The sequence below is a fragment of the Octopus bimaculoides genome, chromosome 5 (assembly GCF_046866305.1).
Source record: "Octopus bimaculoides isolate indiv1 chromosome 5, ASM4686630v1, whole genome shotgun sequence".
NCBI lineage: Eukaryota > Metazoa > Mollusca > Cephalopoda > Octopoda > Octopodidae > Octopus > Octopus bimaculoides.
The window spans coordinates 109,368,216-109,384,794 of record NC_142932.1 but is presented as its reverse complement, the minus strand read 5'-3'; the positions used below and the strand labels follow the sequence as shown (position 1 = coordinate 109,384,794).

Genomic DNA, 16,579 nt, shown 5'->3' with positions numbered 1-16,579 from the left:
TGTTGCACCTTTCTGGTATCCTAAAAGAGGACTTATGGTTGTTCAGACATTGTTTTAATGGGGATGTTGACGAATTAAAGTTTTCGTGTCTGTGTATTGGCTGTACTACCACAATTGATGTTTCTTTCATTAACACTAGATCTAATGTTATTGCTGTTGTTGCTGAAGTTGCTGTCGGTGCTGATATTACTGGACATGATTCTGGTGGTTCTGTTGCTGCTGACATAGCAACGAATACCAGCCACTTCCAGCTACAATGTTGGTGTTGCTGCTGCTGTCATAACTGTCATAATTGTTGTCTCTTCTGCTTGATGTGCTGCTGCTGCTGCCACTGCCACTGCTACTATTTGTCATTGCTGCTGGTTGTCAGCAGATGCATCATTACTACTTAGGTTGTTACTCAGGCCACCAGCATTGCCAATGCCATTGTTGTTATTGCTGTTGTTGTCAGTAGATGTGCCATTGCTGCTTAAGCTGTTACTCTGGCTACTAATGCTAGCTACAACCTCAGTCTCATACATGACCCCCTTGGCTTTGCATTGACCCCGCCACTGAGTGATTATTGTATGCCCTACATGAACATCCTACCTCTGCTTCTGGTTTAGGGGTGATCATTAAATTTTTTCTGATGTTGGGCACACATCTGTAAGATACCCTTAAGTTGTGCCTATTAAACAAATGTTCATATTTGTGTGATTGTGTGAAGTTTTTGTCCACCAATCTAAGGAATAGTCTTCCCTCATAAGTTTTGATGTTCAAAGAGAAGAGTAGGGCAAACCAAACAGCATTACAGTGGAACTTTTTTTTTTGCAGCTTATAGGAGATGCAGTCCTTAAACCCACTGAATGCCTGAGCTTAGTTGTAATAAGGGGATGCAGTGTCAAAAATCTCTTGACTTGAGGACAGGTTTAAAATTTTCTTGCTAGCACCATTCACTAGGTTTCTGAACATGATAGGCGAGTGGCAGAGGTTGTGTTGATGTAGGACATCCTCTTGTTTGGTTTGCAGTTGGGTCTGTTAGAACAGAAGCTCAGGTCTTACGTAACATCTCGATTTTTACCTTGGTCTCAATTTTTGCCTTGAGCCCCATGGAGCTAAGGGTGCTAATTAGGTCCTTCCTAAGCCTATTGAGGGTATGCCCATTAGCTCCTCTAGGGATGGCCAGAGCACCATCTCTATAGAGACCAAAGAGAACTGAAGGGAACATCATTAAACTTTCTGCCTGGATTCTCAAGCATGACCAACTGAGACTATAGACATCCAATCATCTCATTCCTGGTCTACCCATGGGTCTCCTGTAAAGGCACATGGTTTAGTGATTAGAGTGTTGAACTCACAATCATAAGATTATGGTTTCGATTCCTGGACCAGGTGATGCGTTGTGTTCTTGAGCAAAACACTTCATTTCATGTTGCTCCAGTTCACTCAGCTGGCAAAAATGAGTAATCTTGCAATGGACTGGCGTCCCATCCAGGTAGGGAATTTATATGCCATGGAAACTGGAAAACCAACCCTTATGAGTCAGCATGACTCCAGAAGGTAACTTTACATATGTTTCCAACTAGTTGACACAGCTCAAAGAACCTGCCTTGTGATTCCTCGCTGCCACATTTTAATCACATATCCATCTTACCGGAGCTGTGATCTCTCAATGCAGAGAATTAACAGCTCAATCTGGAGAGACTCCCTGATTTTCCTGCTATGCACCCTCTCAAGTACTGTTACGTCAGAGATCCTCTCAAGGAACTCCCGTTTCAGCTCATTGTATTCATGACTGTACACTTTTGGTTATTGCTCAAACATATTAACAGAGTAAATTCAACCACAGCGATGCCGCAAAGAATCGTAATAGGATTTCCAAAGCTACTTTGGTCAGAAGCTTACTTTTGGTCATCATTCTAGGAAAGTGTTTGTCTAAGACAAACCCTTTGTGGAATTTTCTTTTAAAGAAGGAAGACTCACAATTGACAGCAAATAAGCAGGAAGCGCCTTTAATAATAGCAGTTGGATTAGAAGGGTCTGTCATCCCAATGAATAGTTCACTACATGTACACACATGCACATGCACACAAATGTACATATATATCATTTACACATACATATGCATACAATATACTCTATAGATGTTTATATATGTGTATCATATGTATATATTTATATATAAGTTTGTGTGTAAGAGAGAGAAACATGTATATGAGTCATATCCAATCAACTAATTGGATATATTGAGTGTTGCTTACTGATTTGAAGGTTTGACTTTCATACTTATTCACTGCTTCTGCCATGTGTCTATCACTAATAGGGTATAAACTGTCTTTTTTCTGTACATCAGACATAAATTTGATGTAGCTTGGGGTTTTATGTCAAAGTGAAATCAATATCTAACTTTCAAGATATGATTTACCAGATGACAAAATGGCCGAGTGGTTAGAATGCCAGACCGAATGACTTGTAGTATTTGTTGTTATTCTCAATACTGTGAGTTCAAATCCCACTATGGTCAAATTTACCTTTCATCTTTTAAGGGTCGGTACAACATTATGAATTCAAATCCCACCATGGTAGAATTTGCCTTTCATCCTTTAAGGGTCAATAGAAAAAAAGTACCAATTCAGAGCAGTGAATTGGCAAAACCATAAAAACATCAGACCAGATATCTGGTGGTATCTGCTCTAATTCTTTATATCCTGAGTTCAAACCCTGTTATAAAAATTTTGGGTGATAGATTTAATTTGTCATCTCATTTAATATTTTTACCTGGCGTCTTGGATGCTTTTTGCCGAGTCTACTGCTTTGCAAGTATTCAGTGCAAGTACATCTCTGACATAAGGTTACCTTCCGCCTAGTGGTATAGCTTGAGTGTGTGTGCTACCTGAGGCAGCCCCTGACTTTGTGGCTGTTCCCTACTCAAGCTTACACAGCAGACACAAAAGTACTGCCACCCCCATCACCTCCCACCTTAGCAATAATAATGAACTTATTGTATACAGCAGTCAGGTGCATTACAACTAATCAAAACAAATGTAGCCTGAAGTACATGAACAAACAGTGCACAGGAAGTAAACAGTGAATGAGTTGTAAAATAAAAAAAGAAATATTGTTTCCTCTTCCTCTCTCCTTCCCTCCCACCAGTCTCAGAGACTCTGTAAAAGATCATGGGTATTGCCTTACGCCATGACTAAAAGATAAGCAAGCAAATTACTCTTGCTTGAAGGAAGACTAGAAAACATGCCTAATGATCCACTGAAGGACAACATCCGAGACGCATCGAACAGTTACCTCCCTTCGTTTTATCAGTTTAAATCTTTCATCCTTCCATTGCTGCTGTGGAGGCACTATGGCCCAAAAATTAGGGCAGCAGACTCATAGGATGGTGGTTTCGATTCCCAGACCGGGCATTGTGTGTGTTTATTGAGCGAAAACACCTGAAGCTCCATGAGGCTCCAGCAGGGGGTGGTGGCGACCCCTGTTGTACTCTTTCACCCCAACTTTCTCTCACTCTTTCTTCCTGTTTGTTGAGTCCTGTCCAGCTAGCGGGGAACACATACACCATGGAAACCGGGAAGCCAACCCTATGCTCCACAAGGAGCTAAGAGGATTTCCATATTCCATCCATCGCTGCTAAAAATGAAGTATCAGCCAAAGAATGAAATAAGCAGGTACTGTCTGGGTCCCAGAATGGGATACCAGCCCATCGCAGGGTCACTCATTTACAGTTGAGTGAACTGGAACAATGTGAAATGAAGTGTTTTGCTCAAGAACAAAATCCACTGGGAATTGAAACCACAATCTTGTGATCATAAGTGCAACACCTTAACCACTAGGCCATGTACCTTCACCAAGGAATGAAATTGGTTTCATATTCCAATAAAGCATCCTGGAAATGAATGATGTTATAAGATTGCAACTAAAATTAATTTATTTTCTTGGTATTAAGAATCTATTGAACCAGTGACAGCCTTTAGTTTCAACTGCACAAAACAGATAGTTCATTTGTTCATTTAACATTTGTCTCCCTTGCTAGGTTGGGTTTCATGGAGGATTTATTTGAGGCAGGATTTTATGGTCAAATGCTCACTCTGTTACCAGTTCTTAGTTGCTTTCAAATAAGGGGCGTTATTTATTTTAAATGTCTTTGAAAATACAGAATGATGATTCATCATAAAGTCACTAAGGTATACCAATACCACTCAGCCAGTGGTAAGTATATACATATAAATATTTACATACCCACTTATATACATGCATGCACGCTTATACATCTGTGCACACATATACATACATACAAAAGTGGTGAGCTGGCAGAGATGTTAGCATGCCGGGCGAAATGCTTAGCAGTATTTCGTCTGTCTTTACGTTCTGAGTTCAAATTCCGCTGAGGTCAACTTTGCGTTTCATCCTTTTGGGGTCAATAAATTAAGTACCTGTTGCATACTGAGGTCGACCTAATCGAGTGCCCCCCACCTCAAAAATTTAGGACCTTGTGCCAAGAACAGAAAAAGAAAAAAGTATATACATACATACATACATTCAAATGTATGGCTGTTAGGTTAAGATCCTCAGTTTGCAAACACGTGATTTCAGGTTCAGAACGCATTGTACTGGGCAAGTGTCTTCTCATACAATCCCAGGGCTTTAGTTGACCTGGGGTTATTGCAGAAGACACTTGCTCATGATACCACATGGCAGGTTTGAACCAGAAATCATGTGTTTGGGAAGCAAACATTTTAAATAGACACCCACACTTGCACCTATCTACATGTCTGTCTAAATAGATAGATACACAGATAGATTGATAGAGAGAGAGAGAGAGAGAGAGAGAGAGAGAGATAGAGAGAGACAAACAGACAGACAAGCAGGCAGGCAGGCAAACAGACAGACAGACAAACAGATAGATAGATAGATAGATAGATAGATAGAAGCAGGTTTGGTAGAACAAACAGGAAGAATAGAACTCAATATTTTGGTAAGTGCCATGTACAGACTCTTGACCTTTGAGTTTCTTTTGTAACTTTCTTGTGAGGTGGTGAGGTGAGTCTACCATGTGTTATACTATTCATATGATGTATGGTTCACAGAAGACACAGGGTGCTTGAATGTTATAGGGAATGTCACAACTTTCTACCATCTTATATTTAATATGTATATATGTAATCATCCCAAGAATATGGACTATGATTATAAGAAATATGTGATCTGTGGAAATGCACATAGCAATGCATTAGAATATTTATAAATTCCATCCATGGAATATTATTGGTGTTGTTGTTGTTGTTATTATTATTACTATATTTATCCTATATTATAGCAGCACAGCTTGGTACAACCCCAAAAAAACTGCTATTACCAGCTGATATCATAAGGATGTAGACATAATGAAGTAGGAGCTTTTATGTGTATATTCAAAAACGTTTCCCATATGCAAAGATATATATATATATATATATATATATATATATATATATATATATATAGAGAGAGAGAGAGAGAGAGAGATAAATAGATAGATAGATAGATAGATAGATTGATAGATAATCATCATCATCATCATCATCATTGTTTAATGTTCACCTTCCATGCTAGCATGGGTTGGACGGTTTGACTGAAGACTGGCAAGCCAGGAGACTGCACCAGACTTCTATATCAGCAATTTTCCCCTTGCTTTCATCGATGTGATATTCAGGGAGGAAATTTCGGATATTTGCATATAGAAGAAATTGTTTATACAGCGGGATAGTCTTGTTTCTATTATGCACATCTTCACTCATTCACTAAGAGAACGGTAGAACTTGTCAATTAGCCAAATTGTAAGAAGCAGAGTTATTTCCCTTAGTCCATGGGCACTGCGATGAGTATAGACATTTTCTATAGCCCGTTATATATAATATCACTGTTACTAATTTTATCTATCCCGGTTCTTCACCTTGTGTTGCACTGTGTTATCCGTCGCCATTCGTTTTTAGACTTATAATTGTTAATTAGCAGCATAAACATGCAGCCACAAATCCACAAAGGAGGAGTGTAGTTAATTGAATTCATCTCAGTATGCATCTTTTAACTCAAAGATTTCCTTGAAGACTGCATATCAACAAAGGCATTCCAACCACGACCATACAGTGTATACTCTCTCTCTCTATATATATATTGGTTATACCTCATCCAGACTACATCGCCCAGCATGTCTTTATTTTTTAAAACAGTAGGTTTTCTTTTGAAGGGGATTTGATTCCACTTTTGAGCAGGCTTCGAGACCACTTATTGGTTTCCTTGTTGAGTTGACTCACTAGCATCTGTTTTTGTCAAAGCCAACAAGCATGGCTGTGTGGTTAAGAAGCTTGCTTCTCAGCCATGTGGTCTCAATTCAGTCCCCCTGCATGGCACCTAGGGCAAGAGTTTTTTCCTAAAGCCCTGATCAAAACAAAGCCTTGTGAGTGAAATGGAAACTGAATTAAAAGGCGGCACGCTGGCAGAAACGTTAGCACGCCGGGCGAAATGCTTAGTGGTATTTCGTCTGCCGTTACGTTCTGAGTTCAAATTCTGCCAAGGTCGGCTTTGCCTTTCATCCATTTGGGGTCGATAAATTAAGTACCAGTTACACACTGGGGGTCGATGTAATCGACTTAATTCCTTTGTCTGTTCTTGCTTGTCCCTTCTATGTTTAGCCCCTTGTGGGCAATAAAGAAATAAGGAAACTGAAAGAAGACCACTCTGTATGTATGTGTGTGTGTCTGTGTGTGTTTGTGCATAGCCTTGTTTTGACCTCATGTGATCTTGTTCATTTCCAATCTTCTATGAGAAAAATGTGTAGTCATGGGAAATATTGCCTTGCTTGAAAACAGGTGAGGGTTGGTGAGGGGAAGGGCATCCAGCCATAGAAAGTCTGCATCAGCAAATTCCATCCAACTCTATGTGAGCATAGAAAAGTGGACACTAAACGACGATGGTGATGAACCTTGACAGGAAGGTGGAATGATGATATACTTTGATATTAGTAATGGGAGTAGTAAAATCTGAAATTGTATAGTTTCGAATCATTAATTCCAACACCATTTAGTCACTGCAGCACCGCCTACCAATAATACAAGCAAGAGTTCTGTTGACAATATCAGAGCACAGAGCAATCAAAATTTGTTACATTTCATTCTGATTTTTTATTAATTCTTTTATTGCTTTTTCTAAGTAAATTGTGACCATGCTGTGACTCTGCTTTGAAGGGTTTTTATTGATTATATCAACATCAATACTTGTTTGTGTCTGGTACTTTCATTCTATCGATTTCTATTATTGAACCAATTATTTGTTATATGTAGACACAGGTATAGCTGTGTGGCAAAAGAAAATGATAGAAAAAATACTAGACTTAAAAAATTAAGTACAGGTGTCAATCTGTTTGATTAAACCCTTCAAAGTGGTGCCACTGCATGGCTGCAATCTAATGATAGAAATAAGTAAAAACTGTAAGGCAGAAGATGTCTCATCCTGAATCCATCATATTTCCTCCACTTCTCACCTCTGTTATTGTGCAGGTGTGGCTGTGTGGTAAGGAGTTTGCTTCCCAACCACATAGTTCCAGGTTCAGTCCCACTGTGTGACATATTGGGCAAGTGTCTTCTGCTATAGCCTTGGGCCAACCAAAGCCTTGTGAGTGGATCTGGTGGACAGAAACTGAAAGAAGCCTGTCATAGACTCTTGGCGATATACCGTGTTTGAGAAGATCTGTCAAGTCAAGTGAAATCATAATCGTGGCAGATACCGGTTTCATGAAGTTGGCACCCATGCCAGTGGTCCATGAAGGCACTCATTACGTTCTTGTAGTGGTTGGCGTTAGAAAGAAAATCCAGCTGTAGAAACCATGTCAAATCAGGCAGGAGCCTGGTGCAGCCCCTCAGCTTATCAGCCCTGGTCAACCCGTCCAACCCATGCCAGCATGGACAATGAACATTAACTGATGATGATGATGATAATGATGATGATGCTATATATATATATATATATATATATATATATATATATACATATATGTGTGGTCCAATCCATGCCAGCATGGAAAGAGGATGTTAAATGATGATGATGATGTATATCTATGTATGTGTGTCTTTATGTCTGTGTTTGCCCCCCCACCAATGTGTGACAACTGTTGTTGGTTTATTTACATCCCTATAACTTGGTGGTTCAGTAAAAAAGACCAATAGAGTAAGTACCAGGTTTTAAAAATGAACTGGGGTCAATTTGTCCGACTAAAAACTCTTCAAGACGGTACCCCAGCATGGCCGCAGTCTAATGATTGAAACAAGTGAACGATATCATATATTTTCTCTCAGTCTTTGTTATTCGATATAATCTAATCTATTAATTTTTATCTTATAACAGACCACCAATTGATAGTCCAACTTCCATTTTTTCTGCTTGGGAAACATTATTTCAAGAAACTGAGAATGATGCACAGGTTTGTATGCTTTCAAAACATTGTCTTTCCTTTAAATGTTTACAATTTCGAATGTTACAACTTCAAATATAATACAGTCCTATATTTAAGAGATGAGGAATTATGTACATTATTTACATTTGATGGATATTTGTCCTCATTTTGCTTGTTGTTAACACGTTTTGGCTGATATACCCTCCAGCCTTCATCAGGTGTCTTGGGTATTTTTCGATGTTATCATTATTATTATTATTATTCAGGTCACTGCTTGGAATTGAACTCGGAATCTTGGGGTTGGTAGCCTGCACTCTTAACCACTATGCCATATGCCCATGGGCAATTATGGACTGAATTTTAGGGCTTATAAATCTAATATTTTCCTATCCTTCCTTAATACTGGTTCCGATATGCTACTCATATCTGCACTCAGTCCGCTTAGGAGGTTGTTGTGTCCTAGCATATGTGCTGCTTCTTTTAGTTTTTGAATTTTGTTGAATCCAGCAGTGTTCTCTGTCTATTATTTTAACTTCATTCCACAGGGGGTGGTGGTCTCCATTTTTCCATACATGATCAGCTATACCTGATTTATCAATATCTCCTCATGTCACAGCTTTGCGATGTTTGTCTACCCTTATTTTGAGGGGACGACATGTTTTGCCTTTGTATAACCTACCACAGCTGCATGGGATGGAGTACATGCAGTCTCTGGCCATATTCTCTTCTATTGGTAGTTTTACTCGAAGGAGATATTTGCAAAGTGTTGTATTACTCTTGAATACTGTCCTGATGTCATATGGGCTGCATATCTTTTGTATCTTTTTGGAGAGGCCTTTCACATTGGGTAGACAGACTGTGGACGGTTTATTGGAATCATATTCTCTTTTCTTCATAATTGGAGTGGATACTCTGTTTTTATTTTGGCGTAGTGGTTCAAATATAATATTCATAGTTCAAAATACAGTGGATACGTTTTTGGACACACAAATTACTGCTGACACTTTTGTAGGTATCAAGTATTTTAGTACAGCCTCTTTGGCCCCGCCTATTTCGCACTGTTGATTCAACACTAACTTATTTGACATCAGTCATTTTAACATTTCTCTTGTTCTCTCCCTCTCTATCTATCTGTCTGTTTCTTCCTGCCCCCACTCTCTGTTTATGTGTGTGAGTACATTTCTCTCTATGTGTCCGAGGAGAGGGAAATGTTTATGTCATTTGTGTTCAATTAATAGATTGTAATCTCTCTCTCTTTTTATCTCTCTCTATATATATTTCTGTGCATGGGTGTATGTGTGTGTGTGTGTGTGTGCGTGCGTGTGTTTGTGTGTGTGCATGTTTGTGTGTGTGTTGTGTGCATGTGTGTGTGTGCATTTGCGTGTGTGCACGTGTGTGTATGTTTGTGTGTGTTGTGTGTGTATGTGTGTGTGTGCATGTGTGCATGTGTGGGTATGTTTGTGTGTGTGTGTGTGTGTGTGTCTGTGTGTCTGTGTGTGTGTGTGTGCGCATGTGTCTGTGTGTGTGTCTGTGTGTGTGTGCGTGTGATAGAATGTTTCCAGTGCCAAAAAGTATTGTTGCCAAAACAGATTAGACATCCAGTCAGCTGTATCAAATCATCAACTTCCAAACAGCTGCACCCAGTTGTCTCATTTCAACTTTTCATTACTATTTCATATCAACCGGAGAATGTGGCATTCACCGTTGGTTACAGGTTGGCAACATTCTAATCAAAGGTTCACTGCACTTATGATGGCAACAGTGCAGGTCAGAGAAAGCAAATACTGCATGGTATTTTAATTTGAAAGCCTCTGTTTATTTCCTTATTAAAAGATTACAAATTTTGTTGAAAGACATCAGTGAAATATATATATAGGCGCAGGAGTGGCTGTGTGGTAAGTAGCTTGCTTACCAGCCACACGGTTCCGGGTTCAGTCCCACTGCGTGGCACCTTGGGCAAGTGTCTTCTACTATAGCCTCAGGCCGACCAAAGCCTTGTGAGTGGATTTGGTAGACGGAAACTGAAAGAAGCCCGTCGTATATATGTATATATATATATATATATGTATGTGTGTTTGCGTGTCTGTGTTTGTCTCTCCCCCCCACCATTGCTTGGCAACCGATAGTGGTGTGTTTACGTCCCCGTAACTTAGTGGTTCGGCAAAAGAGACCGATAGAATAAGTACTAGGCTTACAAAGAATAAGTCCTGGGGTCGATTTGCTTGACTAAAGGTGGTGCTCCAGCATGGCCACAGTCAAATGACTGAAACAAGTAAAAGAGTAAAAAGAGTAAAGAGTTATATTCATGGTGTAGGCATCACTTGCAAGAGAGTAAGGCCTGGTAACAAGTATCATGCTTTCATTTACTGTTTTAGGTGTCTATGTAGCCAAAGGACATAGAAACACTTAGATCCCTTCTATGCTTGACTTAGGGGAACATCACAAATGTAACAGTGGCAGGGAGAGGTTGCTGTACCAGCACTTGGATTATACTAAGTTTCAGCTGAGTAAGCTGGAACAATGTGAAATTATGTGCCTTCCTCAAGAAAATTACATACCACCAGGCCCAGGAATCAAACCCATGATTTTATGATTGTGAATCCAACACTCTAACCACTTGGCCATATGACATGATTATTTACATACATATATACATGTATGTATGTATGTATGTATGGAAAACAAACTTCAACCAGCTATTCTAATGTAAATAGGATACTTAATATAAATTCCGCATTTCACAAATATAGAATTGTCAGAATCAAAACAGTTTACAATAAAATCCCGCTTATATCCCATTCAAATAACCAGAACTCTCAAGCTATCAACATTCAGAAAGAAAAAAGAAAAGAAAATGCATTGTTAATTAGGGTCCAGAGAATTTGTACTAGTTTGTGTTAATTAATTGCCTGTGAAAGAAATTTTCTTTCTAAAACGGATTGTTGCTTCTCAAAGTACAGTACAATATCATATTTTATTGCATTTACAGAACCTGTATTTCAAGGTTATTAAAACTTGTTCTTTACTCAAATTATATTTCTTTATATTTCTCTCATTTCTATTTTACTCAGAGTATTAATGATAACACTGATGTGTATGTAGAGTTTTAATGAGTTTTGTAAGGTGTTACATAATGAGTTATGTTAAGTTAAAAAGTGACGATCGAATATCCGGAAAATTCGATTATCTGGCAACCCTTCTTCCCAGTGGTTTTGGATGGGAGAGAGTTTACTGTAATATAAAGCCTGAAAGGATATAGGATGTTGTTGCCGGGTATTAACAGGGGAATCTGGTGCAACATGTGCAGCACTATTAGGAAATTTTAATCAGAAACTTTTTAGCATTGGCCACCACCCAAAGGAATTGGCCTGTAGGAAAATGTTGTATACTGTTTTCGTAAAGAACATAATCAGTCGACTGAGACAGGGTTGTATCTGTGAACAAGAACAAGAACTCTATAAGCAAACGATATTACTAAAGGGAGGCAACTTTTACATATCTTAATATGGTTTTTGCTTACACGCAACTATTCTGGCTGAGAAACTACAAGATGAAAAAATTCAGTTGATAAAATTTAATGAAATCAGTATTTCTGATATTGTAAATTCAATTACATACAATTAAATTACTTACATTTATTTTTTGCGAATACACAGATTTTCTGGAAAAAAATAAAATCAACAGATATATAGCATTACAAGAAATTAAATTTGAAATTATAAAATTGATAAAATATCTTTGTTTTTCCATTCACACAGGTAAAAGTGTGAATAAAATTAATTAACGTTAAAAGTGTGTAATTTGATAAAATATGATTGAATTGTATAATTACATAGAGATTAATCTAATATGCACTTATATTGATACAGACAACTGCCATTTACAATAAAATTAAAGCAATTCTTCCAAAGTGAGCATTTTATCTGGATAATATAATGTATGCTTCTGCTTGTGATAAGAATTTTGACACAGGACTAATTCTTTGGCTGAATTATTAAGTTTTAATACCTTGTTGGTATTAATTGATATGCCATAGTAATAAATTAGATAATGTTAAAAGCGATGAGCTAGCAGAAATGTTACTGTGCCAGACAAAATACTATATTTACTGGCGTTTCTTTCAGTTCTGTACATTCTGAGTTCAAAAGTCACTGAGGTCCACTTTGCCTTTCATCATTTCGGAGTCAATAAAATAAGTACCAGTCTGACTAACTCCTTCCTGTTAGATAGCTGGCTTCATGCAAAGATTTGAAGCAATATATTAGTATCACTCTACAGCTTAGTTGGAGCTTCTAATTTGAGGCTCTGACAAAGTCATAGGGTAATACACAAACACTCAGCTATGAGTGCATTGCATCTTATAGCAGAAACAGCTGTAAGTTAAGGAAGTTCATTACTTAGTCTCTTATTTCTTTGTCATCAAGTTAATTTCTTAATAGACTCTGTACTTCACTAATCCTATTTTCTGAAGAATATGTGTATTGAGTTCTAACACCAGGTTGTTAGTATTGTTATGACTAAGTGAAACAACAACAACAACAACAACAACAACAACAACAACAACAACAGCAACAACAACAACAACAACAACAATAACAACAACAATAACAATAATAATAATAATAATAATAATAACAATAATATTGATAATAATAAATAATAATAATGCCCTGATGCAATACCAGGCAGTGGATCTCATGGCTTCTGATCTTAACTGATTGGAAGTGTTATTATGTACATGTTTTGTCTTGGTATAAAAGATGGGCTACAGCAAATATTCTGCTCAATACGACAGATTTGCTTGTCAGTTGCTTAACCTTAACCAGTTGAGCATGTCACTTCGTTGTTTACAATATGTGCATCTCTGATCATGAGCAGAAGTAGTGGGGAAGCATCATAGCCATGTGTTGAGAGGAATTCTTTGGGGTTTGGATAATTCACTTTTGGAAATGTGGATGTTTTGTTCAACATCCTCAAATAACCCTTATTCAGAGACCTTTTGAGTGGGATGGGCTACTCGACCTGAAGAAAATTCTAACTGGTCTTTGCAAACCTGGAATCAAACAGGCATAGTGGGTCAATAAGTATGGAATTTTGCTTTTCCTTATCTATAATCGTTATGTCTGGTCTATTATTTTCTAATATCATGTCCATTTCATAGTGGTTCACTCCTTTACTTTTTAGTATAGTTACTACTCTGATCTCTTCTTGAGAGTTTACAACTAGCTATTTTGCTTGATGCAAATCAGTGACTGGTGATCACTTTGAGAATGAGCCAGTTTCTAATGTATATTCAAGTCTCCTGCATTGGAATTTCAACAACATCAACAGGGTGTTTGTGCATGTTTGTGTGTATGTGTGCAATATTTGGAGTCAGTGTATGCACAGATTTTTATTTTCTATTTCATATGTGTATGTCATTATTCAGTGTTATTTCCAGTTTTCTTGCCAACAGAGAAAGAGCCGGTTTCTAACCTTAGCACCATTTGAGCGTGATCGTTACCAGCGTCGCCTTACTGGCACTTGTGCCGGTGGCACATTAGAAAATCATTCGAGCGAGGTCGTTGCCAGTGCCGCTGGACTGTCTCCTGTGCAGATGGCACGTAAAAAACACAATTTTGAGCGTGGCCATTGTCAGTACCGCGTGACTGGCCCTCATGCCGGTGGCACATAAAAGCACCCACCACACTCTTGGAGTGGTTGGCGTTAGGAAGGGCATCCAGCTGTAGAAACTCTACCAGATCAGATTGGAGCCTGGTGCAGCCATCTGGCTTGCCAGTCCGCGGTCAAATCGTCCAACCCATGCTAGCATGGAAAGCGGATGTTAAACGATGATGATGATGATGATGATCCAAGGCTCCTTCATTGGAATTTCAACATCAACAGCAGAGTATTTTGTATGTATGTATGTATATCTGTATGTATGTATGTATGTATGTATGTATGTATGTATGTATGTATGTACGTATGTATGTATAGTGCAGATTTATATGATTTGTTTGATGTATTTCTTCTCATGCATATGCCTGCATATCTAGACATGCTCATATATACTTAAATGATAAACTATGTATGTATGTATATGCATGCATGCATTTATGCATGTATGTATGTATGTATGTATGTATGTATGTATTCTTCAACAAAGCATTTTTGTTTTGTTTGAGTCAAGACAGTTTCAAGATTTCGTGATTATGTTTGAAAGTCAGTGTGTACATAAATATAAGAGTAGATATACTTACACTTATGAAGTGGCTATTCATGTCATTTTAACACACAAGTGTATGTACTTGATTACATTTTATGGATGTATATGAGAGTGTATGCTATATGCACATGTGTAATTGTGTGCATGTATTCTCATTCCAATAAACTCAAATTGCTAAAACTCTTTGAAATGTTTTACACATCTTTACTGTTCCACTAATTTATTTCAGGCAGTATTTTATGGCCTGATGCCCTTCCTGTCCTCAACCCCCACTAATTTTTCAAATAAGGGTTGTTTGGTCTTTTTTTAAAATTCCACTCTTTGCTACAGAGCAGAAGTATAAGGGCCGCTGATGGAATTGTTCACTGACAGGATTTAGAGGATGCAAGTTGTGTGGATATTTTGAAGCTTTTGTGTATGTGTGTGTGTTGGTCTGTCTGTTTGTCCTTCTCACTCTCTCTATTATTCTATCTCTATCTTTATATCTCCTTTTCTGTGTCTTTCTCTTCTTGCACCTCCTCTATTACTCTCTCTTCCTCTCCTCCACTCTCTTCCTCTCCTCCACTCTCCCTCCAATCCCTCACTCCCTGCAACTGCATGCTATTCACCCTCTTCCCCCCCCCCCCTACTTTCCCCTCCAACTCCTCTCCATCCACCTCTCTCTCCATCCACTCTCTCTCCCTCTACCTTTCTCCCTTCAACCCTTCTCTCCTCACTTCCCTCTCTTTCCCATACCCATCTCTCTCACACACTCTCCCCTTCACACCACTCTCTCTATCTTTATGTATTTGTCAACTGAATGCATTCATATAAAACATGATGATAATGATGATGATGAAATCACTTTTTAACAATTAAATATATTCTATTTTTTTGACAGGCTCATCTTGATGTTGCTAGTTTACTTATCAAGAATGTGTATAAACCCTTGGAAGAAATTGCTACCCATAAAACAAGCCAGGCACAAAAACTCTACCAATTTCGAGACGTGTTTGAAGATCTTATTAAGCGTTCGGAAGATCATTTAATGGACGTAAGATGACACTGTTGTTTCACCAAACTTTATTATTCAAATAAACCACACTTCCAGTTTAAATGCATTTTAAATAACTGTTATTTCCCAATTTGGCGACCACATTATTTAGAGCAGGGGTTCTCAACCATTTTTTGTATCTAAGGACACTTTTGATTGTTGTTTTATTCTGGTGAACCCCCATAGCCATTCGATGTTTTAAAACTAGTTTTATAGAAACTTCTTTCAAAATTCCATTTTTTTTTCACACATTAATTTGTGTAGGTTGAACTATGTAAAATGGTACAGAAAGGATCCAAGCTGCTTTTTGCAATACATACCACTACATACCAATATATACATCCAAAGCAAAATTTTTTCTCTCTCTTTTTCTCCCTCTCTTCCCCTCCTTCTCTTCCTCTCTCTGATTGGGTAACCATGTACCTCCTCTGCAGCAAGATATCTGTTTCTGTCTCTCTGTCACACTCTAACTGTTCGTCATCTGACACAAGGTCACCTCCTCCAATCTTCCCTCCTTTCTCAAAGATTCCTTGCTTGCAAAGTTACTAGGTGACCCTGCCAGTGCAGGTGCCACTTAAAAAAGCGCACTGTAAAGTGGTTGGCATTTGGAAGGTCATCCGGCTGTAAAAACCTTGCCAAAACTGACTTCACCTGTTCAAGTGCCACATAAAAAGCACTAAGACCACTCTACATAATGGTTGGTGTTAATAAGGGCATCCGACTGTAAAAACCATACTAAAACTGATCTCACTTGTGCGAGTGCCACATAAAACGCACTTAGACCACTCTACAGAATGGTTGGTGCTAGGAAGGGTATCCAGCTATAAAAACCTGTCAAAGCAGATACAGAAGCATGGCACAGGTTCCTGCCTGGTCAGCTCTTGTTAAACTATCCAACCAACCCATGCTAGCATGGAAG

At 38.3% G+C, this 16,579-nt stretch overlaps 1 protein-coding gene across 21 annotated transcripts in view; it reads left to right on the top strand.

Moving 5' to 3' along the window:
• The window catches only part of LOC106875793 (uncharacterized), an 848,542-nt gene that overhangs the window by 225,722 nt on the left and 606,241 nt on the right, over nt 1-16,579 (top strand). For all 21 annotated transcript variants that reach the window (XM_089351827.1, XM_089351822.1, XM_089351821.1 and 18 more), the window contains exons 3-4: nt 8,371-8,446; nt 15,508-15,660. In XM_089351827.1, coding sequence (XP_089207953.1) covers nt 8,371-8,446; nt 15,508-15,660 — 229 coding nt within the window. The remainder of the gene's footprint in view (nt 1-8,370; nt 8,447-15,507; nt 15,661-16,579) is intronic.